General features: G+C 35.1%; 3 protein-coding genes across 4 annotated transcripts; all 3 read right to left on the bottom strand.

The window, feature by feature from the left end:
- Positions 1–2,072: 2,072 nt before the first annotated feature.
- LOC104091964 (protein PHYTOCHROME KINASE SUBSTRATE 3-like) lies at positions 2,073–4,428 on the bottom strand. Its single transcript, XM_009597413.4, has one exon. The coding sequence runs from the start codon at positions 3,540–3,542 to the stop codon at positions 2,226–2,228; it is 1,317 nt and encodes a 438-aa protein (XP_009595708.1). The 5' UTR covers positions 3,543–4,428; the 3' UTR covers positions 2,073–2,225.
- A 143-nt stretch (positions 4,429–4,571) lies between these two features.
- On the bottom strand, positions 4,572–12,327 carry LOC104091965 (probable methyltransferase PMT2). 2 transcript variants are annotated; one of them, XM_009597415.4, is made up of 7 exons: positions 12,004–12,327; positions 10,147–10,801; positions 9,591–9,801; positions 8,280–8,568; positions 7,301–7,690; positions 6,015–6,092; positions 4,572–5,084 (listed from the first exon to the last, which is right to left on the bottom strand). In XM_009597415.4, the coding sequence occupies exons 2-7, from the start codon at positions 10,792–10,794 to the stop codon at positions 4,853–4,855; spliced, it is 1,848 nt and encodes a 615-aa protein (XP_009595710.1). In that variant the 5' UTR covers positions 10,795–10,801; positions 12,004–12,327; the 3' UTR covers positions 4,572–4,852. The 2 variants fall into 2 exon arrangements, with proteins under 2 accessions (XP_009595710.1, XP_009595709.1); XM_009597414.4 differs by having other exon boundaries at positions 12,022–12,327.
- Positions 12,328–18,331: 6,004 nt separating this feature from the next.
- On the bottom strand, positions 18,332–22,879 carry LOC104115839 (uncharacterized). The gene is made up of 4 exons (XM_009626561.4): positions 22,664–22,879; positions 20,100–20,798; positions 19,901–19,999; positions 18,332–19,061 (listed from the first exon to the last, which is right to left on the bottom strand). The coding sequence occupies exons 1-4, from the start codon at positions 22,811–22,813 to the stop codon at positions 18,705–18,707; spliced, it is 1,305 nt and encodes a 434-aa protein (XP_009624856.1). The 5' UTR covers positions 22,814–22,879; the 3' UTR covers positions 18,332–18,704.
- Positions 22,880–26,979: the final 4,100 nt, after the last annotated feature.

Genomic DNA, 26,979 nt, shown 5'->3' with positions numbered 1-26,979 from the left:
ACACCTTAGTCACCCCATCTTTAACTTTGGTGGCAGCTATCCAACATTCTTTTGAAGTCTCTCCAAACATTCTTCTTTCAATGTCAGAGCAGCTACTAGAGTAAATAAGCCTATCAGAAACAGCTACATATTATACCACAATCTTTTGCTATTAGTTTAGCTTCTAACTTTCTTCTATCTTAAATCAAGGCATATATCAACCACATGACTCCATATGCTTACTCCTCCTTGATCGCAATCTATAGCTTATATTTTCTTCACTATTAATCCGTATAAAAAACACGAGACCTTTATATTTGTGACGCCTATGTTGGATGGCAGGTCAAAGAGAAGAACTGAGGGGTGCACATGACATCTTAGATGAATCTCACATTGAAATGAGAGGAAATTAAAGAGTTTTATATGATATAGTATAAATTCATATGGTACATGCCCTTTGGGCCAAAACGGATAATATATGCAATGGACATAGATTGTTACACTATTGTGGCACCTTCATCGAAACCATACATTATAAGCAAATGTTTAAAAAAAATTATTCAGAGAGATGTAATAATTAACTACAGTTAGAAACTAGAGAATCCATCTTATATTCGCTTCCAAATAGAGGATTAGGATGACTACAAAATTAAGAATTTTTAACCGACAAGGTCCAAGCACATTCAGGCATGATTGTCATGTGGTTATGTTATCTTGATTGACATTTCCTTTTGATTCTTCCAATTATTGAACTCATACTTATATATTAGAAGTATATAATTAATCTTATAATTATACTCTAGAGTTCCTACTCACCACCTCTTGCATCAAGATCTATCTGCTTCCACAGTTTAGAGTCGTTAACAGATTGAACACGTGGTCTCTTCCCACCCTGTCGACATGTTACGCAATTTTTTAAGATATAATTTTTGTGCTTTCGAATAGGACAATGAAAGCCACTAAAATTATACATTAATGGCAATTGGCATATGATGTTTTGGCAAAGCTTATCCTATTGTTCTCTTGAAAATGTTGTTATCCAATTAACTGGTTAGGGGACACAAAGAACTGGTAGGAAGTGCCTTGGGAGGATTTTGTTTAAATTTTCCAATATTGCTAGCGGAGCCTATTATAGTGTGAGATCATTTCATTTGAAAAGCTTAAGTATAAAAGATAGTATTTTTTTAATTGTAAATTTTTTTTTTTTTTTACGTGCGCTACATTTGAACCTAGGACATCTGCTTTGACTATATAAAAATATATGACCATTTAGTCTAAAAGTTTAAGTTATTAAGAGAATGCCCACTTTTAATTTCTTAATTATGTCATGGGTCAGTAGAGTTTACACAATATTTCAACTACAGATATTCAACTAGTGGAAACAATATTAGCTAAGAGCTCAACTTACTCTCTTATACAGATCTTCTGTACAAGACTTACGGATAACATAGTTGGACACACTTGGGATCGAGTGCACCTGCTACATATAAAACAGTTCAAAATCAAGTGGAATATTCTACTACTTAGGTTTGGAAGTCGCATGGCCACACTCCCCCAACCATGTTGGTCGGACATAGAAGAAAAGTATATCAAATATTTCAACACTAATGAAAACTTTGTCAATGGACAAGGCAGACAGCATCACTTGAAGGCATCAGTTTAAAATCCAAATGTGTATCTCATTTTGAAGCAAGATTCTGTTCAAGTAGGGCCTTTTGGGTTTGGACATAGGTGCATGCCAACTTCAATATTTGGATTTGATGACTTTTAAGTGAGGCAAAAATGTCTTTTGGAAAGTAGCTTTGTTTCTATGTAGATGCTCAAATGTTGATGAACACCAACTATATGGAATCAGGAGAGCATAAGGAAAGCAGAAAACATATAAACAAACCATATAATATCTTCTTTTCAGACAAGCCAGGCCGATGGCTACCTTTTTTGTGGTTTAAACTAGGTTTTATTGTCTTGGAGAGAAAACCTATATGCTTTTATGTATGACGGCTGCTGTGGCTTTTCTTGACACAAAAGGGACACTAATATACAGCTTTACTGACGGCGAGGTAGAATAGCAGTTAAGAGGAAGACAAATTAGCTACAATAATACAAACTATTCCTTTATTAAGGACAGAAAGGGATTAAACCAAGATTATACCAAGTACAGGTTCAATTAGACCATTAAGTTTTACACTCCTTTTCAATAAGAAAATCTTATTCTCTCAAATTTACTGAACTAAGAGGAAATTAAATCATCTTTGTTTTGCTTTCTCACTAGTCTTATGCACAGTTTCAGCCACATTTACCGCTTTTTGGCTCTTGCAACCTAAAAGCCCAGTACTAGGGCGAGTTTTTTGCACCTCTTTGCCTACTGTGTTCTTGTTTTTGGTGGTTTTATTGGTTGCATTTCTTGAATTTATGTTACCACTAATGCCAAAGTTCTTTTCATCATAATCAGAGATAATGGACGAGTACTCAGCAGCACTGGCTGTGACAACGCTCCACTCAATGCTGACCTCACTTGGCGCGTACTGAGTTGTTGGAGACATGCAACTGCCAGACATATAATCACCTGAAGTTTGTGTATTCACAAGTCCATATCCACTGCTGGATATATTCTCAATTTCGAATAAATCGGAGCTAGCATCACTAGCCATGTCATCACAGACCGTGCTGCTTCCGTTGGTAGTTGTAGGGAGGTTTTGGGCTTTAGGAATAGCGTCCCAAGTTAACATAGAGAGTTTCCTCTCCAAGTTCACTGCTATATCTCCTTTTCCCATTTTGCCAGAGCCAAACACTTCGAGTGATTTCCTCTGCTCTTCAATGCTTTGATCCTGAGCCAAACTCAACGCAAAAGGACCTACCCCATGCTTTGGTCCTGGCTGGGAAATTCCATGTCCTATGCTTTCATCCACATAAACTGCTTTCTTGTCCGAACAAGGTTGACAGCTGAAGCTGTCCAAAAATCTTCTTCTTGTCATCTTCTTCTGCTTTGTCTGACATCCATTTCGCCGAATATTTTGTAACAGTGCATTTTGACTGTTCCAGCTGCTTGCCTCAGAACAAATGCTAGGAGTTCCTGACCGTACATTGGGTTTCAGGTTTGGTGGATCTATTCCCCTGTACTTCATCACCCCAGCTGGAGGGAGATGGGCAGCTCCATAATCCAAGTCCATGTTGAAGTACTTGTCAGCACCAAATATGCTAATCTCTCCATCTTTGGACTTGTTTCGTTCTAGTTGCTTTACCTGTTGAGGAAATACAAATGCAATAGTAGGATCTTGAACGGGAGCTGCTGAATTCGTAAACGCAAAGTTTTCTTCCTTAGTTTTGAGACAAGAAGAAAAAGACTCAACACGAAGATTCGCGAGGTTATCTTGGTTGCTTTTTGAGGAGGGCTTTGCAGTAGCAGCGTTTACTGCAGTTGAGGAAAATGGGGTCTCAGGGGGTGAAATAAGAGCAGACTCAACTGCACCACCAATTTTCTGTACAAAGCTCTCTTCAGGGTTGCTGAGATAACAAGAAAATGATGCAATACGAAGGCTGGTCACATTATCATCGGCTGCCATGGAGAAAACAAAAAGTTTTTTCTTCCGAAAAGTTACAGAAAAGCTAGAAGAAACAAAAGTTCGAGAGGACTTGTACGTATTAATATCTTCGGAGGTATCAATCAAATTGACTTATATAAAGCAGCTTAGCAACATACATAGGTCTCAAAATATTTTGGAGGGAGCAACTTACTTTAGAAGCAAAAGTTAAAAGAATTGAAAGTCATAGGATGAATTTTGATTTGAAGAGGTTTTGTTTTCTCTTGGTTCTGTATGCACTCCTTTATAACATGGCTTTTCATGGAAACATGAGGGAAGGGGATCGGGTAGCTTTAAGATGGTGGATCCTACATGTTTGGAGAAGCCTAGTATTGACAGCCTTATAATCTCTCACCAAATCTAACACAATAAATCAGACTTTACAGTACCTCCAGTGTTCTTTTAACTAAAGATATCTTCCATTCTATACCTAATAGTTTGCAGTTTTAGTCAGTCATTACATCCACAGGAAGAATGCAATATTAACTACAGATAATAAATGCAATGGGACTTCTGCGAATTGGCAGCAGATAACAAGAGGCTCAAAAGAAAACTCAAAAACAAAGACAAAAGTCCACCACTCATCCAAGTGAGGTAGGGACTCAAGAAAACACACCATAATGAATTTTGATGCCTCTCCAAAATTCAGTAGTTCAATGATTTGGCTACCCATGGTTAAGGGTTATCAATTTAACAGACTGATTTATGCGTACACGGTTTTTGCTTTGGCATTTCTGTTAGATAAATGCCTAGTTGGATCTCAGATGGTTGCATATCAATCTGTTTCAACATTGAAAGTAACCTGGCCCATGTCCAGTTCTGTAATAAACTGTTTCACAGTTGGATGTTCTTGAAAAATAGGACATTAGAAAGTAAGTCTGATTCCTAACAATAAATAACTCATTCTGCTGAGCTGAAACTCTGAAAAACTGCTACAAATACATGGTATATATCAAAGTAAATCAAGAAAGAAGATAGCAATAATAATAGTAATAATACTACACAAAGAGATCGAGATGAAACCCTTTAATAAGCAATCAATGAGGCATAAGTACTACACAAAGAGATCGAGATGAAGCCCTTTAATATACAATCAATGAGGCATAAGAAACTAAAAACTTTTCTTACCTGCAACCACTAAATAAGAAGAAAGAAAAAGAAAAAGAAAAAAAAAAGAAAAAGATTACCATGGCAAACTGCAGGGATCTCTTCTTTTAGTTGTCAACTTTGAATTCCCAGGGGAAAAATAATCATACTAACTCTGGCGTACAGGGATCTCTTCCCGCCATTCACTATAAGGCGGTGGAGTTGTTATCTCCAACAACCCAGTATCTTTTGACAGCAAACAAAAGCTTTTCTGGAATAAGAGGACCATCCTCATTATCTACCGTTTTTGTCTTCCACCTCATACCAGTTGCAATTCGTTTTACTTGGCCAAGAATATCTACATGATCTCGGAATATAACTGCACCTTCTGGTCTAAGAATCCTGTCCATCTCTAGTAGAATGTCTTCAACATTACATCTGTATGCAAGTATATTCAAAGAAACTCAGATGCAGTAGAAATACTCACATAATCAGAAAGTTTACAAATCTAACTCGACGAGCGTGCTGGTTAGATGTTCTTTGTTAGTCTGATCACAGAAACTTCTGATCAAGATTTAGATTACTGAAACTATTAGCAATGAAGGATATGTCTGGATTTAGACGTATCATTTTTTTTCTGACTAGAACATAATGTTGTATAGAACGACGGTAAAACCAGCAATGTTCTAGGGAGTGAATGTTGGGCCTCTAAGCCCAACATATCCACAAGATGTGTATCGCATAGATGCAAATGTTAAGATGGATCTGCAATCATACAAGATTAGATAATATTGAACTGATCAATTCCGTCAGAAGATGCAGCTAGCGCATATAGAGGATAAAAGGAGAGAATGTGACTTGAGATGGTTTCGCCATGTGTTACATAGGACTTCAAATGCACCGGTTCTGCGGTTCATAGATGTGAAAACATGACGATTGAAGGTGTTAAAAGAGGAAGAGGTAAAAAATCACATGGAAAGAAGTTAACACAAAAGATTTAGAATATCTCGGAACCTAGGCAGATCCAGCAAAAGATAGAAAAAGATGGAAGTTGAAAATTTGTAAAGGTGATACCAACCAGAAGATTATTGCTTACTAGAAGACTCTTAGTATACTAGAGATATAACCACTAGAGTATATTAGAGAACTCCAAGTGTAAGATAATGCTTTTGAAATATTATGGACCGGAAGTCCAAACCCCCCCCCCCCCCCCCAAAAAAAAGTCTAATAAAGAAAATTGCTTCATCTACCTGCTAAATACATGGTACCCTTCTACCATAAGGAGTTTGTCTCCATGACAAACTATTGGAAGAAGTTAAATTAAAATGCTCTAGATTCTGCAGATCAAGTGGAGTCTGAAGAACTTACTTGTCCTTATATAAGCTGAAAACTCCATTTGCATGAATAAGGTCATACGTCCGAGGGTAGGTAGAGAAGGCTTCACACCTGAATTTGGAAGATGAAACAAACAATAAGAGACTTGAAAAACAAGAAAAAGTAAGGAAAGCTCAAGATAGCAAATTCACAAGATACCAAAATCTCCCCTACCCTTATAAAAGTAAAAGCATTAAAAAAAGCATCAGCACCAACAGAGAAGGGTTGGCTCATAGTGTTGCAATTTTAGCATCACGAACAGAAGAAATCATGCAAAAAACTCCCTATAAAGTCAAATCTCAAGCTATCTCCGACATATATGCAAAGAGGGGGATTTAGAGTTGAATACAAGCTCAAACAGAACGGTAGTCCTGTCACGCTATTACCGTCAACTGAGAATGCTGAGGCATGCAACCTGGGGGGTAGAAATAGTATCTTCAATGTCATATAAAAGGACTATATAAAGTAGTGATCATGATTGAAGGTCAAACCAGACTAATGCCCTTTTCCATCTGAAAGAAAACTACACAGGTATACGAATATGAAAAGATGGTTGCACCTAAAGTCTTCCCCATCCTGGGAAATTCTATGCCCCTCTCGTCTCAAAATCAGTAAAAGGGCATGTCCTGACTACTGTTATGCAGTAACAAGTTCAAACATATGCTGGCTGAGCTCCTGAGGTGTTTAACCAGCAAATTGTTATCTTTGTTCTGCTTTTGGCAGCATGACCGGCCTAACAAATGTATAGCTCTACCCATTCTGAGCTCAACAGGTACTTAAATGTTATGTTTATATTTGTGGGACATGCAATGAAGATGCATCCTCCTATACATCAAATATCAAGAAGCAGCAACTACTCAATGAGTAAAATAAAAAGAAACTGCAATTACAATTATCATTAACTGGAAGATACACGACCTCTGTTTCAATGAGAAGTGAGTGGGAAACATATAAGAAGCAAAAAAGTAGTTGTCATGATTTGACAATTTTAACCTATGCATAGTCACAGATAGAGAAGCTATTCTGCTTGCTAAACATATCTAAGAATTTAAACTTGGACAGTATCTGATGCAACTACAACACAGTAAGAAGACAAAGAGAACGAACCATCTCTCAAAATAAACTTAACAGTCAGACCAATGGATTGTACGTCTTCTTGTTTCCACAACATTCTTTTATTTACTTATTCTTTTACAACTTACCATCTAGAATTAATGAAAAGAAGGTGGAACTGATGCTAGAGAACAATGATAAAAGATAAGAGAGCTTCATATAGTTACCAGTCATGGTATATGCCAATCAGGCCTCGTTCATATAATACGCCAAGAGTGTCGCTTTCAGCTTTAGTTGGCATAACATTCATAACCCACAGTTTAGGTGACTCTAGCGCTGCAGCAAAACTTCCTAGGCCAGCATTCATATCTAGTATATTGCGATACCTCCCAGTGTCAAGGAATTTGTTAACTCTCTTATAAGCTTTCACATGCTTTTTCCACAACTTGTCCTCCTCCTGGAATGAGTCAACAGAGACTCCAGGAACAGATCCACTTGCTATTCTTGGAGGAATAGCATTAAGTCTCTCCGGAAATGGCTTGAGCTCTCCACCAGCAACTTCATCAGAATTGGTTGTTTCAGGATACAGAGTTACACATGCCTCCATCTTCTTATACCTATAGCAATATATTGGTTTAATATCACGTAATCAGATGGAGACCAAAAACTTCAACACCAAAGTCATAGAGAACTCAAAATTGTCAGATTCCCATTTATAGTCGAAAAGTAATGCAATTCAGTACTTTTAATAAGCATTATCGTGCTCATATTTTATAGCAAACATTTTGTGGTTTTCAACATCTCACATTCACTATAAGAAGGGAATGAAACGATTTTGGTATGGAACAGCAAGTGCTTGTAGGAATATGAAATGCTTGGTCATAGATGACGAAAGACACAGGACACGGCAACAAAATATAATGATAAAAATACTATAAAAGAACTTATGATATCCCCTTTGACTACTAAACACACCACATCATAATCAAACATCACTGCCACTCTAAATCTTAAGAGCAAAGACTTTACCTATAGAGACTGACAAAAATCATAAAAAGGGTCCTCTATAATAACTTCAATTATGCTTGCCATTACAGCTTTGTGCATCCATTGAATAATACAATAAAGGATAAGAAAATCCTCATTTATTTGGCCATTTGAGAATTGCAATTTTGATGAATAACATTATAAGGTGCAAGAAGTTACCAGACATTTTCTGACTTCAAGGATTCACATAGAGTTACACGAGAATCTCGTTCACTGCAGTACTCATTGTTTACTCGTTTTCTCCATATTGCTATCTCACCTTTCTCATATTTCTTTTCCCAGCAGAGAAGTTCAGCTATCTCTTCAATCATTCTTTGTTCCTCTTCCAGCTCCTCTTTAGGTCGCTGCCATGCTTGATAATTAGTCCGCCAGTTGATGGGAGGACCTGAAAGTATCCAGTACCCCCCTGGTCTGAGCACGCGATCCACTTCCATCATGTACATTCCACCTTAAAAGAGTAGCTCAGAAGTTATCAGAAAAATAATAAAAGATAATTGAAGGAAGAACGTAATTAAAAAAATACAAAATACAAAAACAGCCAATAGAGCAAATTTCCAATCCTCATCAGCATCCACATGCACTATCTTCTTTCAGAATAAGACTTATCAAAACCAAAAACACATTGCTTACTCCTAAAGTTCCTTCTCTAACACCAAGGGGGGAACCCAAAAAGGGAAAAAGAAAGACATGCTTTGCATGTAGATGCACGTTACGAAAGTTGTTGACCAGGTACAAATGTATGTTTAAGTACAGTACAAGTAAAACATCTTATTTGACTTGCAGGGTTTCTAAAATGAGACAAAGAAATGTGTATTCTTTAATAAAGGGGAACATGTGGCTTATTAGCATAGGACAGTTTTCATTGGAAAGTTTAAAGTGAAAATTGTTTTGGCAATCCAAAATGGAAAGGGATAATCAATCTAGGATTATTCTGGATTGGCAATTGATGCTGGAAAATGGTTCCTAATAAAAGCTTGTGTTTAGTTTGAGGATGACTTGAGCTAGGTTGATTACTAGTAGGAGTTTACTATATGAATATTGTATATCCATTCCGGTCTATTTTTTCTAATATTAAATTATTTATCTTTCAAGGTAAATAAGGGTTTCTCCAGAAGAAGAGTTCACTAAATATCATATTTACCCTACATAAGGGTTTCTCCAGAAGAAGAGTTCACTAAATATCATATTTACCCTACACTAACAGACAAATCTTTCACCAAGCGAAAAAGATCCACAAATACCAGATCTAATAAAAATGTTACAACAAAAACTAAGTCTTAATACCAATTAGTTTGTAATGCCAAGGTATCATATACACGCCAAAAGAAGAGCCTAGAATACTAAATGAAAAGCACATATGCCTAACAAGATAGGTGGCATCTTTCTAGTGGAGCAGTCCCCTGCCTTATCAGATTTCTAATTAGACTAAAAGACCGCGGAGAACGAAAATATCCAGAAAAAGATGCTCACCATTTGCAGCCCATGGAATCAAACATCGTGAACAATGAGCCATATCAAAGGCCCTTGATGGAAATGGCAATTTTACGGTTCCAAGTACACCAATAACGGCTGGCACACCTCTTTCCAAAGCAAATTGGACTTGAGCTTCATGTGAATCTCTTGGTGCGAATGACATGGCTATAACATTCTTCTTGAAAAGGTATGCACCCCAACTTGCAACCTAAGATGCCATATGCCATTGGTCAAACATTAAGAGATTGAATTGGCGTAGAAACATACATCATTATGATGGAAACAGCAATAAAAGTAAAAGCTTTAACCTCGCAAAAGAAGAGGAAACCAAGAAAATAGTGCAAAATTGTACAAACTACCAGCTGTCATGAAAATGAATCTTAACTGATATTGTAAACGTAAAGTATTCAACCAAAGAGTACAACTATCAGATAGATAATGCAAAGAAAAAGCAGCAGCTAAATCATCTGAAACCGAGAGTAAGTGCATCCAGATTAGAGCAGTAAAGACGGCTAGTGAAGAGATAAGAATATATTGACAAGCTTCTACTCACCCCACAACCGGTATCCAATGCAGTTCGAACTGTACCATTGTCCATTGGGATCACAGAAGCAAGTTGGTCAATATATGCATCTGCCCCATGTGGGAATTGAGTTCCACCACCTGGAAATCTAAATAAATTCCCTTCATATTGGACCCAGTTTTGCACTGCCTTCTCAACTGTTAAACTTTTATGTGGTGCATTTGCAAAGGGTACGTAATCACGACTCTTCGGCCATTGAAAAGGAGTCACATATCCTTTTGGGGCTGGAATAAGACAATGCAGCTTCTCTTCCTCTGGAGGGCAATGTCTCTCTCTGTAGTTCATATTTTCTCTAGGAAATGTCATTGCTCGCATCTGATCATGACACGGCGTGTAATCAACATATTGCTCACCACAAGGCTCAAACTGCTTGACTTCCAGCTTGGGATCATCAACCGTACCGCTTTGATCACCATGATGAGTTTCATATTCTAGATTGGAGAGGATGCTGCAGTCCTCTGCCTTATTTGTCATCTGAAGAGCTATGCTGTCTCCCTTCCCAAAACCACTTCTTTGCCATGCTCCTAGAAGATAGAAAAAACAACAAAGTCCAACTACAACAAATATTGGCAACGGACCTCGGCTTCTGTTATCTCCTGGATTTCCTTTTATTGCCATGATTGATCTGGAATTGTATTATAGATTTCAGATGACATGGAAACAATGAGAGAAAATAATGCTCAATAGTTTTCATGGAAAGTAATCATTGAGGATGTAGATGAAGAGTTTGACTACCCCATATCAACCATTTTTTTTGGTAACCGAGAAATCCCCAAGGACTAATGGTGCATAGTTCGAAGCTCGATGGATAATAAGCCCGTCCCCGTACCTTCCCATATCAACAAACAAATTTTGGTTTGAGAAATACAATCAGGTAAGAAGCAATTCTCAGACCATTGTTTAACACTGATATAATCAAGGCGTGCGAGTTTTTAAATTACCAAGATTCAACTTCCACTGCATTTTAAGGTGAAAGGTGTTATCAGTCACAGTTAATGGTTAGTGCTGCACTTGCCACTACATCATGGGCATACCCCTCTTCCCTCTGTTTGTTACTTTTCTATGGAGTGGAGGTACTGCCCCTCTTCTTGTCTGCATAACAAAATGCAACTTGCGTGCAGCCTACACCTTCTGCCCTCACTAGATATATGACATCTTCCCGAGCTCCTTATTTATTGTGTCATTTAATAGAGGTGTTTATAGAAGACCAATAATTCACATTTTCACCAAACAACATCTCATTGCAAACAACCGTCACACGCGCTCTACCTCCCGCAACCTTGCTAACCCGTAAGCCTTAATATGCAAGCACTTGCATGTTGTTAAGAAAACAAACATCCTAATATATACAAGTAAAAAAGGGAAGTAATAAACAAGTAAATGTGCTTGATTTGCAATTTCAAACAGATGTCAATGTAACTATGTAACTCATAAGAGGGGGAAAAAAAGCACAGGGTTCCAATTTAGTATATTCAATTAATACTAACGTTTTTTTATCATCCAATTACCCAACGTCATATATAAATCAAGAAATAACAATTGTTTCATTTATATCAGAACTAATTAAAGATCTCAACAGCAACATTCGCATGACGAGCACAAAAGAAAGAACCGAAAACAAGTTTTGTCCTAATTCCTAAAATGCTATGAAACAACTGCTACATATGAAACAGAATTTTCTTGTAAGAATTGACTGAGTATTTCGTAATTCAATGAATAAGCACCCACAAGAGTTTACTATATCTCGTATCAGCACCAAAAAGAAGAAAACAAATACACTCACACAGAGAGAGAAAAGAAACAGAAATCAACACGACGAACACGTACTGAGAATAGAAATCTTACGGATCTCAGAAAACAGGAATTTTGCGGATCAGAGCATAGTTCGATTATTCACGACGTGCTAATAGAGTACAAAGTTTTTGATCGGAAGTTTTACAGTAATAAGTGGGATGTTGTTCGTAAGTATTTGGAATGAGCCACGGGGCTGAGAGAAGAGGGAAAGAAAGGGGGGAAAAGGAGAGAATTGGCAAAGATTTTAGTTCGTGAGAGTCGTATACAACAACATTCGACATCACTTACAAAAGACAAATCCGATGTTTTCAATAAAACAGGGTTATTACTAGGTTGGCTTTTTAAGGAAAAAAAATCAAATAATACCCTCTCCCAACCCAGATGGGATTCGTTGTATTGTGGACTAGGAGGAGCATTTATTTTCAGATTCTGTTAGGAGTATTATTTATTTTTCTATACGCGTCTGGAAAGTGAAAAATATTGTATAAAACAATTGAGTACGACGAATAATGTTATTCTGAAAAATATTTTGCTCAGAATTTTTCCTTTTACCATTTACTGTTCAGTATTTGGTTCCTTGATTGTTGAATATATATATATTTTTCAAGAAAAATATGTTTAGCTAAAAGAAGAAAATGGATACCACTACCTATAAGATAAATTTTTTTTTTTTAAACTAGTCTCTTCGAGTAATGTAGTATACAATTTTGTAAAATAATATCAATATTATTAAAGCAAAACTTTAAATACATAATTCTATATGAAAGAAAAAAATATAAGCCATGTGAATGACCAGTGAGGATTGTCGTATGGACACTTATTTGTTGATGTCAAGATGATTTTCGATAAGTGCGTTCCATGTATATGTTGAGTCAAGTAAATTATTTTTTCGAAACCTACAAAGATTAACAATCAAACGTAGTATTTATACTAAGCCTAAACTTATTTTTTACATGGTAAATAAAACTGAATTATCTCTATACAATTACCAAAAAATATTTCACACTTGATTTGTTAAGTTCGGAATCATTGCATCACAAACCCATTGTAAAATATCATAAATTTGTTTGAAATGCCAATTTTTTTTCCCAGCGTCAATCAATGAAATGCAAAATTTCATCAAATAATGAACTTGGAGAACATATTTGATGTTAGGGAGCAGTTGAAATTTTTTTGGCTGTGAATATTATCATTGTCGAATTTCTTTATAACGATGTTAATAAACGAGATATTGCAACTTCTTTGTGCACTAAAGGGTAGTTGTGATTAGCATGATTCAATATGAAACTGATAATATTGTAATTGGTAATTATTTGGCTCAAAGAAGTCTTTCCATTTTCTATATGATTTTAGAAAAGTATTGCTTAGATCTTTGTCCCTTATTAAAGATTTAACCAGCAGTGATGTTATTAACAAAGGCAAAATAAATAAGCAGATAATATAATAACAATTAAAAATGATATTACATCTTCTTCAACTTACGTTTTAGGCCTAAAAATACCTTTGTGTCTTTAATTTTTGTATGGTCTTACTAAACCTCTTCGAATACTAATACTTTTATCATCGATCAAAAAATATTGTTGTAACTTATTAATATGTACATATTATTTTGTCAATTCTACATCGGTTCTCATTTTGATTGAACTTGAGATGATTAAGCGGACAAAGAAAAATAATGTAATAGTAATAATATAAGATAGGTTTTGTATTTTCTAGTATGATTAGCATTCTTAACATTTCTTTATAATGTGACATATTGCACTGACGATAGCTATTAATTTAGGTAATATATTGAAATAATAATTCTAATTAGTTAAAAAAATAGAAGTATTACCAATTGTATGTTCGAGTAAATGCAAGTAACCTGTAATTAAGAATAGTAGAAAACAAATCTGCATTTGATGCAAATGCTAATTAACGTAATTATATTAACATCGATTGTTGATAATTAAAAAGATATAGTGTCAACCTTGTGAAACCTAAATTGAAAAGACGCGCATAATCTTTCTAATATCCAATTAACCTCATTGCTTCTCCATCCCCTTCTTTTTATTACCTCCATCTTTAACACGTTTAATTACTGAAATACAAAATAATGATTAACAAATACTTTGAAGTATAAAATTTAATTTATATTCATATGTTATATTGCAATAGTAGGCAATGTATCTTCAAAATTATTTATATCAAATTATTTTTAATCAATAAAAATTTCGTTTGCTAAAATAATCTTTTCTTCCGCTTATTCTTCATAAAGTAGGTTTAATGAACCATAAATATAATAATAATAATAATAATAATAATAATAATAAATTGTAAAGCAAAAAAATCAATTAAAAAGAACTTAAAATTTTTCTCTCTCTCTCTCTCTCTCTCTCTCTCTCTCTCTCTCTCTCTCTCTCTCTCTCTCTCTCTCTATATATATATATATATATATATATATATATATATATATATATATATATATATATATATATATATAAAGGAGAGAGAGAGAGCGCAAGTCCGTTTGTGTATGAAATATAAATAAAGACCATATGATTTGCATAAGAAAACTAAAATTACCAAGTCAGTCAGTTAATACATAAAGCCTTCAAATCACGTATGGTCGGTCCGTCTGCAGCAAATCCACCACCATTGTTGTCATCTATTCCACCTTGATAATCAGTAGTCATATTTACCGCGATGGGAGAAAATTTGTTGTAATTTGATAATGCATTTTTGGCTTAAAGCATTTTCGCGAGTAATTGGAAGTTTAATATCAAATGGGATTATACAAGTTCTATGAGAAGTGAATTTAGTGAAGGACTGTAGAATGACTTTTATACATAGAAAGTTTGTGCCAGAAAAATTCAAAAACCAATTGTTCACAGTATTTTCGAGTCAATTACTCAAATGGTCACTAAATTATCCTAAATTATCTCCTAAAATCACTTTTATTTCGTTTGTAATAACAAAGTCACTGAACTATATTTATTGCACTCAAAAGGTCACTCAACTAGATTTTTCAAATTTTGGATTGCCAAATATTTATTTTACCCTCTAAATTATAAACATTTATCTTCTTTTTATTTTTTTAAAACTTTTTAATATTATGATTTTTCCCTTTTTAATTTACATTATGGACTTACCTATAGAATAAATAAATATTATTTATAAATTAAAAAAATAAAAAGTATTTAAGCATATATAAACAAAATAATGAGCATAGTAAAAAAATTAATTAGAATAATTTGTTACTAATAATAATTTTAGTATTAACAACAAAAATTCAAAAATTTATTTACACAATTCAGAATGAAAGAAAATAAAGGTTGTAAAATATATATTCCATGCACGTAATATAAAATTAATTATTTAAATAAAGGTATTTTTATAATATATATTATATATTCTTAAAAATTATGCTCAATTATATTTATATATATATATTCCATGCACGACTTAACATAGCATATTTTATCCTATACAGATAATCCCCCTGTTTTTTGGTGACATAACTTTGTGTCATCGGAAAGTTGGTAGAAACATAATAATATAATTGAGCATAATTTTCAAGAATATATAATGTATATTATAAAAATACCTTTATTTAAATAATTATTTTTATATTATGTGCATAGAATATATATTTTACAACCTTTATTTTCTTTCATTCTAAATTGTGTAAATAATTTTTTGAATTTTTGTTGTTAGTACTAAAAAGTTTAAAAATAATAAAAAGAAGATAAATGTTTATAATTTAGAGGGTAAAATAGGTATTTGGCAATCCAAAATTTGAAAAATCTAGTTGAGTGACCTTCTCAGTGCAATAGGCATAGTTCAGTGACTTTGTTGTTACAAACGAAAGAAAAGTAACTTTAGGAGATAATTTGAAATAGTTGAGTGACCATTTGAGTAATTGACTCCAGTATTTTCATTCATTGTAAATGAGTACATGACTTTTACGTGGACATAATCTGAAAATCGTGCACCGTGTTATCGCTACAACTTAAGAATTCATCAACTGAATTCTATGAAAAAGAGAATACCTCATCAAAAAATTTAGGGCATTTCATTTGGACAGGAGAAAGATTTAGGTAGAACCATTTAAATAGATGAGAAGACTTCTACAAAGGCAACCGTTGAATTCATTTAAAAGGCAACATTTGAAATAATTTGAAGCATTTTAAGATACACAATCCTTCCGAACAGTTTCCTCTTTATTTCTGTTTAAATATTACAATCAATATATTATTATAATAAATTATTTTAAATAAGTAGGATAAGTAAACTTTTAGAAAGGGTAAATAAGTAATTTAACTTTTCAGTTTAGGAGTTCATGCTTTTAATATAACTAGTTTCTTGATACGTATGTTGCACGTGTAATTCCGTACAAGCAGTAAAAAAAATATTATTAAAACATGTGAAATATTACACAAAAATTTCAAAAGAAAAAAATACAAGCTAAAAATAATAAATAGTTTTAGAGATATAGTGTTGAACTCAAGTTGATTGGATAGCTCTGCAAAGATCAATAATTTTATTTAGTTAGACAAGTGTATTTTATAATTACATAAATTTAGTTGTTATGAGTTACAAACATATAATATAACTGTATAATTCACCTAATATTTCTTTGTAGATATTGTTCTTGAAGTTGTTCCATTTTGATGTTTCAGCGAAATGATCTATGCAACAAATATAAATAGAAACTAATACTTATTTGTACATGATATATTTTTTTTTAAAGAATGGAAGAATTCAATGTTTTGTAAAATTTTGTGAACAATTAAGTAAGAAGCGATTGACAATAATAAAAACATAACAAAAAGAATTTTTTTTCATAGTTATGCAAAATTATACAAGAATTTTGAAATATTAATTGCAATAAACTCCGACGACTATACCTTTGACCCCCCCCCCCCCCCCCCAAAAAAAAAACCAGCATATGAGTAAAATCAATAAACTTTTATATTCTTCTTCTTCTTTGTGTTGGCTTCATCGGCGTTCTTCTCTTCAATTGGCTTCTCATTGATAAGGTTCTTTACCTTTGTAGCCATGAATTCTCTAGACGGAAAATTAGAAAACAAAATTAGTTAACAACATGTTAATCTAGGAACAACAGGTTTATACTTAGATTGTAATTAGAAGCATATACTATAAGATTAATATTTAAATTAATGGAGAAATTCTTGCTTCCACATATAAATTTGTTTTTCTTCTCACCTTTTTCGCTTATCTTATTTTGGATTTATCAAAAGGTATTATTTACACTGTAAGCATAGGGTCAAGAATTAAATACATGATTATCATTAAGATAAAAAGAAGTTATTGTTTTACCTAAATGAATGGATAATTACGTTCTTCAAATCCTTTGGCGAGGATTGCACTGAATCTCGAATGAACATACAATTTGAATTTGATCGCAAGAATATGTACTTGCATATAAAGTATATGTAGTTAGTTTCTCATTTCTTGAGGAACCAAAAGGTTGCAACTTTATGGTGAACTATGTATCTGTGATTAAATGATAATTGTAGCAACATAAATGATAATTGTAGCAGTAGGCTCTTTATTTACTCTAACTTTCCCATAATTAGCAACAATATTCATGATTATACTTAATTATTACTCTTTTCTACATTAAATTGAAGATAATAATTACTCTTTTCATGGTTAAAATTTCTTGAACTATCCTTTCCTTAAAGTAATTGAATTAGTCTACACTTCATTATCCAGTACACAACCTCACATTTTTCGATATTTTAAAATAATGAAACTAATAATGTAAGTTTGGTTATTGTACTTATTTATGAAGGTATAATTTTTTGAAGGGTATCATAATCATTTAAGTTTATAGGGTTGTTTTGGTCTTTCATATTCAACTATTGATCTTCGATATAGTACGGTGATATAGATATAGATATAGATTTAATTAATTATAGAAGACAAACTAAAATCTAATAGAGTCCTATTTTTTATAAATAAAATTTTAAAAAGGGAGTAAAGTAGTAGCCTTTCTTTCTTTTTTTTTCCCCCTGCATTTCTTCTATTATCATATGTTTTCATCGCTGAGTTTGTATTTTCAACGATGCAACTGAAATTAATGTACAATATTATGACAAAATCCCAATTGCGAGTATAATATGGGAGACAAGTTTTGCAGGTAAGCATATGATATTACATGTTGCTAAGGAATAAGCAAAAATAGATTACATCTTCCTCATTTTTCTTTTCCTTATCAATAATTCCTAGCGAACTGCATCTTCGTTTTGTTGTATTATCAGTGGAACAATTTTTGACATAAAAGAATGCGAATGTTCTGTTTTTCACCCCAATTTGGCAATTTCAACGAACCAAAAATGCACAAACTACAAAGTAAACGAAAATATAATTCATAAAAATATGCAACTTCCTTGTAATACATAGGAAGCTTCCGAGTGACCTATCACACTTTGATATATTTCTCAGCTCGTGCAGAGCATCCATATCCACATGATGTAGGATGAACACAGATGACATTAAGTTTAGTTCCACTTAAAATCTCCCCGAACAAACATATGCAGAAGACTTTTTTTCTAGATTAATCAGGACTTACAATAGTAAGTTTGTAGAACTTTCTGCCTCCATCCCCTATCCCAGAAAAAGGAAAAAAAAAAACAAAACTCAGTTGACATCTTGAGTATTATCTCTGAAGACCGCATATTGGAGGTGTGGGGATGAAAATTTTCGACTCGCCAGCTATATACTTCTCAATAGTAATCTAAAGTACATTCAGAGTCATCTGAAGTTCCAATAGCCCTATTAACAGATGGCTCATGCCACGAGTTGCTATTCGAAGATCCATGTAGCTTGCCCTCTACTATCAAACGTGAGAGTTCATTGGTATCATGTTGTACTCTCCCAGTAATCTCCAAGCACAAGCCATTACTTGGTCCTTTCTTATTATTCTTCGCCTTGGAAGTTTTCCTGGGACCTGGATCCACAAAGACGGGTTGTACCTTCAGGTTTGGATTAGGTCTAATGCGGGTTGCTTCCTTTTCCCCTACTGGTCTGAGTAGAATTCCATTCTGCAGTTCTTCAGAAGCCTCGTCTTTATTTATAAGAACCTGCAGAATATAGATCAAGAAAGGCATTGTAGTTACGATTAGGATTAACTCCAAGCAACCAGCAGGCATTCTTCAGGTTATTACAAAAGTTGCGGGAGTGAGGCTTATACACCATGAAAATAAAAATAAAAAAAAAGAGAAGCCCTAAGGCCCATGCCTAAGAATAAGTCAGAACAGACACAATAGATAATTTCCCCAACTAAAATTTTCAATGAATCAAATATGCGAAAAAGAATGTTTACATTGTTGAGGTGTTGGATCAGGCATCTGAAAATGCTCCTTGAATACAAGAGAGTAATAACACTGCAACTGTGCAACAAGTTACAATTGCATCGCGCGCGCACACAGTCAGAAAATGGGAATGACAAAAAAAGTGAGTTCGAAGAAGTTTCCAACTATCAACAAGCAGGTTGTGGAAATTGCATGAGCATCAATTACAGAAATAATGGATCAATACTCCAGTGCAACTTGTAACCAAATCCAATGTCATTTTACTATTTGGGCTATGAAACTCATCAGAATTTGGTTAAAGTCAAGCCAGATTTTGGATATGCAATCTCTATCAACATGGTAATAAATTATGAGCTATGCTGCAGCATTTGCATAAAGAAAAGATAGGAATCAACAGTCAAAAGCCAAAGAACAAAACAGTTTGTCCTGATGATTGAAAAGGCAAGATTAAAGATATGCGCAAAAGAACAAGAAGATAAGAACCACTTTCCCACCCTCCATGCTCAAGACAAAGAAAAAAGAGAAACGAAAGAAAGAAAAAAGAACAAAAGAGAGAGGGAATAAGATGCGAGCACATATATCCTCCTTAATAGCAATGAAAGAAAAACCTTGCGGCCAACTAGGTCAAATGTCATTATGACTCTATTTCGTTTAGCACGTTCAGCCTCTTCTATCTCCTCTTTCTTTTTCCTCAGAAGTTCCTTTTCCTGTTAAAAGGGGAGGAAACGAAGGATCACAACATAAGTCAATGTCATCATAGAAGCCAAGTCTTGCAAAGTGAAATGTTCTCACAAACGTGCACTGTACCTCCTTCGACAACCAACTATTTCCCTCAAACTCATAGTAGTCACTTTGGTCATCGATAACAGTCGTACGTGCTGCAGAGTTCCGATCATAGTCAACTAGCCTCTTTGCATAGGCTTCAGCTTCTGCCTCAGCATCGGAAATTGGAACTGGGCCTTCATTTAATCCAGCATACGAGCTTCCTTCCCTTAGCACAAGTGCACCACAAAAGTTACAAGGCCCTTCACCTTCCTGCTCACAGACTATCTTTCCACAAGATAAACAATTGCTAATCAGCCTGTGTCGACGGGCTTGGCATGAGCATGGCTTCCCCTGTTGATATACAATAGACCCTTTTGCAGCCTCAGCAAGCGAAACAACTTTGTCAGATTTTTTCTTTCTAGAGTTTCTTTGACTTGCTTGGGGTTGAGGTGCAGTTGTTGTTGTTGTCGTAGAGTTTCCTTGACTCCCTCTTTGTACGTTTCGTCCATTTGATGTCCCAGCTGTGCTCTGACTTTCCTGCTTACTTGAGGCTTTACTTTCTTTCGGTGCTCGCACTTGTTTTTTAGTTCCAGCTGCCAGACTATCAGCTGAAGGGGGCTTTACATATGCTTGCAATTTGGAAGCAGAAGTACCTTGGGTAGTGTGGTATATATCTGAATGACCTCTCCGTCTCAAATACTCATCCGTCACACTTTTTCCAGCTTCCTGACCTATGATATTCTATAGAAGATTCAGAAAGAAAAGATCTCAGTAAACGCACCAACAACAGTCAAATGGTACCAATAAGAAAAAGCACCAACCACAATCTTAATTGCCATGGCCATCTGCAAAGAAGATCTTACAAAACAATCACATGTTGATACATGAGATCAAGATTTAATAAGAAGAATTAACCCAAATAGCCGCCTACCCAACCACTTAAACTAAAAATAGCCGGTAGAGGTATAATATATACATAATTTATGTATTATATGTGTATAGTCGTGGATAATCATTATATAATCTATGTATATGGCTAGAAAAAGTAAACAATGAATGTGGCCGGCTATTTGTGTAAAGATCCCATTTAATAACCACTAACAAGTATCAATGTGAGAAAGGTCTTAGCAAGATTCCAATTCGGATCGTTTTCAAATACCAAATGAAAAGGCAGTCTTTCAATTTCTAACTGGAGGAAGGGAATGCTACACTAAAGAATCAACAAAGAAGCTCCGTCCTGTTAATCTACACATTCTCTAAATATCAACAAGACTTAACGACATACATACAAGAAAAAACAAACTACTCGTATCAATGAGCATTAGGCATCAATTTGATAAATGATTAAAATGGTCTGATCTCATGTCTGATTGAAAAGGTTTGGAATGAACCGAGGCCATTTGACTTTTCATCCTCTCAACAATAAAAATTTTCAGAGAAGCGAGACTCAGATAGCAGAAACAATTGCGGCAGCACCTCTTGGATTTATAGTACAGAATTTGGCTGCTGTCTTCAGGATATAGATGCTTATAGAAATAGCCATAACATTGGAAATTGTACAGATTTTAGTTGCCAAGTAAAAGCAATTATTACAAATGTGAAAATGGTTAGAAGAGTGCGTAGTTGCTTTATTACTCGGGATATTCATATAGTGCTTTACAGCCTATAGGCGAAAAGCGCCAAGGTATGCTCGGGCTTTAAGTGCAAAGTGCAATAACAAACTGTGCTTTGGTGGAAAAAGTAAGAGATGAAGGAAAAACAAAAGTTTATAATGTGACATGAAGTATCTTTAAACAGAAATAAAGTTATATGAGCAAATGAACTGAGAACAATCTAGTGAAATATTTGAAGTTAATCAATGTGAATAAAGGGCAGCCTGGTGCAATAATCTTTCACTGAGTGATTTCCGACGAAATACCAGACCACATCGGGTCTAATTGTACGCCGACTTATCTTACAAATCCGAAAGAGGCTATATCCAATGCTCGAACCCATGACCTCATGATCACACGACAACAACTTTAGCCATTGCGCCAAGGCTCCAATGTCAATCAAGTTCAAAAATCTTTTAAACTGTTTTATCAAGATAGAATCCAATTTATTTTCGGAAAATACTTTTTATTAAAGCTAAATTTCTAATATTCTACACCTAAATCACCAACAATACTTCCATAATCATTCTATAACAATTGTTTTTTCCAGCTCTATTTACATTATTTAGTACCACCTTTTCAACACCGAGCCCAATGGCCATAATAGATTTAACTTAAATAAAAAAAAATCAAAGTTCATCACAAAATCAAAAAACGAAAGCAAATTCCACGGGATGTCCAATCAGGTTTTCAATGCGTAACACTGAGATCAAAATATACACACAGAAAAACTATCCCTTCGAATCTAACAAGAGAACCCCTTGATCTTAAAATGTCTACGGGTGCAGTCCATTATCAGTCATATACCCTACCCTCAATCATGGACTATCTACTGAACAGAACCCAAACCAACATAACACAATTCCCATCAAAATTGGAAACAAGAAAATCAACAACACAGAAATTAACAAAAACAGTGTAAACCATAGAGATGGATGGAGGGAAAGAGGTTACATCAAGGTATTCTTTAGCATCGAGAGGAGGAGCAAGCTCGCAATAGGAGACGAGCCCAGATATTATCTCAGCATCTAAATCAAGACCAGTCCCTATCTTGTCACATAGCTCCAGTAATGCTCTTTCCAGCCATTGCCCTGACGATTCCATTCTTTGGCTTTCTCTTCTCTGTTTCTGTGTTCCTGCCTCACCACCGCATTATATACCTCCCCAGTCGCTAGTCGCTCCCAATTTTGTTGGTCCATCTTGATATTATAGGTTAATGCACTAAACCACCTTCAAGTTTCAGTTTACGCACTTTAGCACCCTGACTTTGGGGGAATGTTTTTTAAAACAAATATTTTGTGCTGTTAGCAGGAGAGGATCAAATATTTGAGTATATGGATTCTTAATGCTAGAAAAGACAGCTTACTAAGTTTTGAATAAAGTATTTACATGCATTAAGTAGATTTTTTAGCATAAATAAATATATGATTTTGACCAAAACTATTGAATTCAATCAAACTTATAACTTGTTTACCCGTAAAACGGTACAATTGAATTTATACGTGGTTTCTAGACAAGTGAATTAATTCGATCCTGAAATAATAAAAGAATTGAGGAAGTATGCAATACTTAGCCTTGATATGAAGATGAAATAGCATAAATAGTAGTTCTGGGAGCGAGACTTCCGGGTACAACAGTAATGAAATCAAAAAGTAAGGAGACCAAAATTGTATAGAGCTTTGAATAGATTATAGCGTAAGTTTGCCAGAAAAATTTATTTCATTTACAATGATAACATAGATCACTATTTATAGTTACACCTAAAGAACAAAGCCCTAGGATCATGGCCTTCTTTAATGTCAATTATGAGGGTCATTGAAGAATGTGTAACGGTGAGCATAAATGACAAATTCTTTATAACGGGAAGTATACTAAATATTGTGGAATATTCTCCATTGAATGCTACCGGGTGGTAGATATTTTTTACATCTTTATGAGCGTCATTCTTTCCGGTGACAAATGAAACATTTGTCTTTGGTTTTAACTATACTCTGTCTTCGGCTCTACGTGTCACTCTCTTATGCAACCACATAGCGTAGCATATTTTACCCTATACAGATTGTTACAACCCATGTTTTCGTACGTACGAGTACGTCGTAAGTCAATTGATGTAAGCTCAGAAATGAAATCATATTTGAAAAGTTTATAAAGTAAGTTAATCATATTACCTCGGAGGTTACAAATATTGAAGATCATGAACAAAAAGTACAAAGATGGTTGGAAGATTCAAAAGCTAAAGGAATTGAAAAACATAATATTTCGTCGAAAATCGACAAAATGGGGAATGTTATAACATGTACTTTTGGAGTGAGACCAGGGTGTTTAACATGATAAGGAGGTTATGTTATGAGTTATTTTATTCGTATGATAGCCGTGTGTTATATTTTGAAGTCAAGCGAGTGGTGGAACAAAAGTCGATGAAAGTCATCACAAGTTACGTTCATACGTTTTACTGAAACTTTGGGTCCAATGTAACTGGCATTTTCTCCTAATATACGTAGAGTTATGGGGTGTTCCACCCATCAAATTAAATATCTATGAGTCTATTTTCCAACGCATTAAACCGTTTGTCAATACGACATCAGAGTAGAGAGATATGAGAGTTTTTCCAAGACTGCGCAGACTGTCACCTACTTGCTTAAACGAAAATCCAAAAATGGGCCTCTTCGAGTCGTCCAAAAATGGGCCAGTTCGGGTCATTCAAAAAGGACTTTTTAAAGTCTTATCCCCTTCATATATTAGGTTGATAATAGAGAAAAATAACCAGACTTAATCTATGCAAATCTCCTCCCAAAAATTTTCCCCAAACCCCAATTGATTTTCTCTCCCTTTCAAGTTCTAATTGGAGGTAAAGCCTAGAGTTTGAAGAACCAAGATAGGAGCTGAGTTATCCAACAAATAAGGTAAGTTTACTGCTCTCTTTCATCCATTTTTTCTGCTGTATATGCATAGTAAGTCGTTCTATATTTGTAAGAACTCACGGGACGGTGATCGGAAGCCGTGAGTTTGAGTTATTCACTTGTAGCGGACTGTTTTGTGGACTATTTTGTGGTGCTGCTGGGCAGCATGTTTTACTATTGTTTTGTGGAGTTTTGGAGGAGGAAGGGTGTGGAGAAACACCACATAAATGCAGGATGTTGGGCTGGTTGTTCATCGTAACAATTTCGGGTTGTTGACACTACTACGGTGGTCGTTTTGTGTATGAAGAGATTGGGGTGTGTTGGGCTGTTTTGTAGTATTGTGTGGTGTGCATAAGGTTGGAAACTAATGTATATATGTTGTTATTGTTGTTTTTGGTGTTGTGGTGTTATCTTGAATTTGGAGGAAGTAAGGATTATAGGGGAGATGCTGTCCGTTTTAATACAAAATAAGCTTGTCGTTCGTTGTGCGTTAGTTGTACCTTTCGTAACTTAATGATAGTATTATTATCGTTGTTGTAGATTAAGGTGAGAAGAGGAGAGTTCAAGTTGGTGATTGGAAAGATTGTGATAAGGTATGTTAAGGCTAAACCTTTCTTCATTTTGGCATGATCTCGTAACTGCATGAGTTTGATAACGAGGCATAAAGAGAAGTTCGTATTCCTGAATTTATTCACATTATCCTAGTCTCAGAAGTTACAGTATTCTCCCATATCTGGACTTCATATTCAGTTTAGTATTGTCTTATTTCATCTAAGAGATTAGAGAGTATATATATATATATACAGTGTTACAGTATTTTTTTACCACCATCGAGCTATAATCGGTGGGCAGGCCCCTATTGGGCAACCTCTGATCAGATGGTAAGTTATATACCGAGCCTACTGTGGCCGAGCGCCTATGAGCGAGCCCAGAATGGCCGAGATACAGAGCCTAGTATGGCCGAGCGCCTATGAGCGAGCCTACTACGGCAGGGCAGTTACACATACCGAGCCTTATAGGGCCGGACAACTATTTTACATACTATATGGAGAGAGTTGAGTCAGTATCAGCAGGTAAGCATATCTTCAGATTATTTTTGACTCCCAGTTACATTCCGTTATTATATCATCGATTCAGTTTCAGCTTTCAGTTATTTTATTGCCTTACATACTCAGTACATTATTTGTACTGACGTCCCTTTGCTGGGGACGCTGCATTTCATGCCTGCAGGTCCTGATAGACAGCTGGATAGACCTTCCCAGTAGACAGAGCCAAATATCAGCTTGGTTGGTAAGCTCCACTTCCCCGGAGTTACCAGGTCTAGACCTTGGAGTCCGTTTTATATATATACAGGTTTGATGGGTAGGTCGAGGCCCTGTCCCGACCATGATACAGTTCAACTATCTCTAGAGGCTTGTAGACAAGTCATGTATAGTTTGTATAATACTATATGAGTTTTTGGGCATGTTTACCCCTTAGATGAGACAAACGATATTTTCAGATGATTCAGAATATGGCCTCATCGGCCTAGGTTGAGGGTTATTCCTCTAGAGTTCACAGTTACAGAGTGGTACGCTCGGGCCGAGTATGGTACCGGGTGCCGGCCACGCCTCTTCAGGTTTGGGGCTTGACACAGATAGTCCCCCTACTTTCCGGTGATATAATTCTGTGTCACCGGGAAGTTGGTAGAAGCATTCTTTTTTGCGGGAATTTCTCCGATCCCCTCTGAAAAGCTTTTGATGGTTGATTAGATGCACATCTTTCTGCATTTAATGCCCCGAACACGCGTCATCGCTCGATTCAGCATAACGTTTTACCGGTTATCGACGTAATTATGGCCACGAATTTAGCCGCCTAAACCTTTACTTATACGCATCAACCTCCTTCATTTATACTCCATAATTCTCTAAACTCTCTTCATTCCACTTGTATTCTGTTCTTCAACCTTTCTTTAACTTTCTTGTCACAACAAAAGATTTCGAAAAGAAATTTTCTTCTGTTAGCCCTCGTACATGAGCCGTTAGCACATATCCTTCTTCCATCCGTCCTTCCAGCATTCCTGTTGTGAAGGAAGATTGTCATTGCCAGGATTTAGACATTATCGCTCCTGATTTGGCGAAGCGAGTAACTTTACCCAAGAAGGCTTTTACGTACTTCTATATGTATCCCTTCACTTTGGGGACATTTTCTCTGAGTGGAGAGCTTGACACCATTATTGAGGAGTTTTGCCTTGCTACCAAGTGTGTTTGGCACAGGTGAGTCCCTGATAATTGGGGATTTTGACTATTTATTAACGCCTTTTAGCTTTTGTTTTAGTCCAAGAGCATTTAATTATGTTCCCAAAAACTGATAAAATGTGCTAAATTGCAG

This window comes from Nicotiana tomentosiformis, chromosome 3 (genome assembly GCF_000390325.3).
Source record: "Nicotiana tomentosiformis chromosome 3, ASM39032v3, whole genome shotgun sequence".
NCBI lineage: Eukaryota > Viridiplantae > Streptophyta > Magnoliopsida > Solanales > Solanaceae > Nicotiana > Nicotiana tomentosiformis.
Note: the sequence above shows the minus strand (reverse complement) of the source record. Positions and strands in the feature narration are given on the sequence as shown.

What these genes read in the sequence shown, in the direction of transcription:
- LOC104091964 (XM_009597413.4), bottom strand. Translation starts at nt 3,542, where the DNA reads ATGGCAGCCGATGATAATGTGACCAGCCTTCGTATTGCATCATTTTCT.
- LOC104091965 (XM_009597415.4), bottom strand. Translation starts at nt 10,794, where the DNA reads ATGGCAATAAAAGGAAATCCAGGAGATAACAGAAGCCGAGGTCCGTTG. An exon ending in CATTGGATACCGGTTGTGGG is followed by an intron (nt 9,802 to 10,146) that starts GTGAGTAGAAGC and finishes ATGGCATCTTAG; the next exon opens with GTTGCAAGTTGGGGTGCATA. An exon ending in TTGAAGTCAGAAAATGTCTG is followed by an intron (nt 7,691 to 8,279) that starts GTAACTTCTTGC and finishes ATATTGCTATAG; the next exon opens with GTATAAGAAGATGGAGGCAT.
- LOC104115839 (XM_009626561.4), bottom strand. Translation starts at nt 22,813, where the DNA reads ATGGAATCGTCAGGGCAATGGCTGGAAAGAGCATTACTGGAGCTATGT. An exon ending in ATAGTTGGTTGTCGAAGGAG is followed by an intron (nt 20,000 to 20,099) that starts GTACAGTGCACG and finishes CCCTTTTAACAG; the next exon opens with GAAAAGGAACTTCTGAGGAA. An exon ending in TTGACCTAGTTGGCCGCAAG is followed by an intron (nt 19,062 to 19,900) that starts GTTTTTCTTTCA and finishes TATATTCTGCAG; the next exon opens with GTTCTTATAAATAAAGACGA.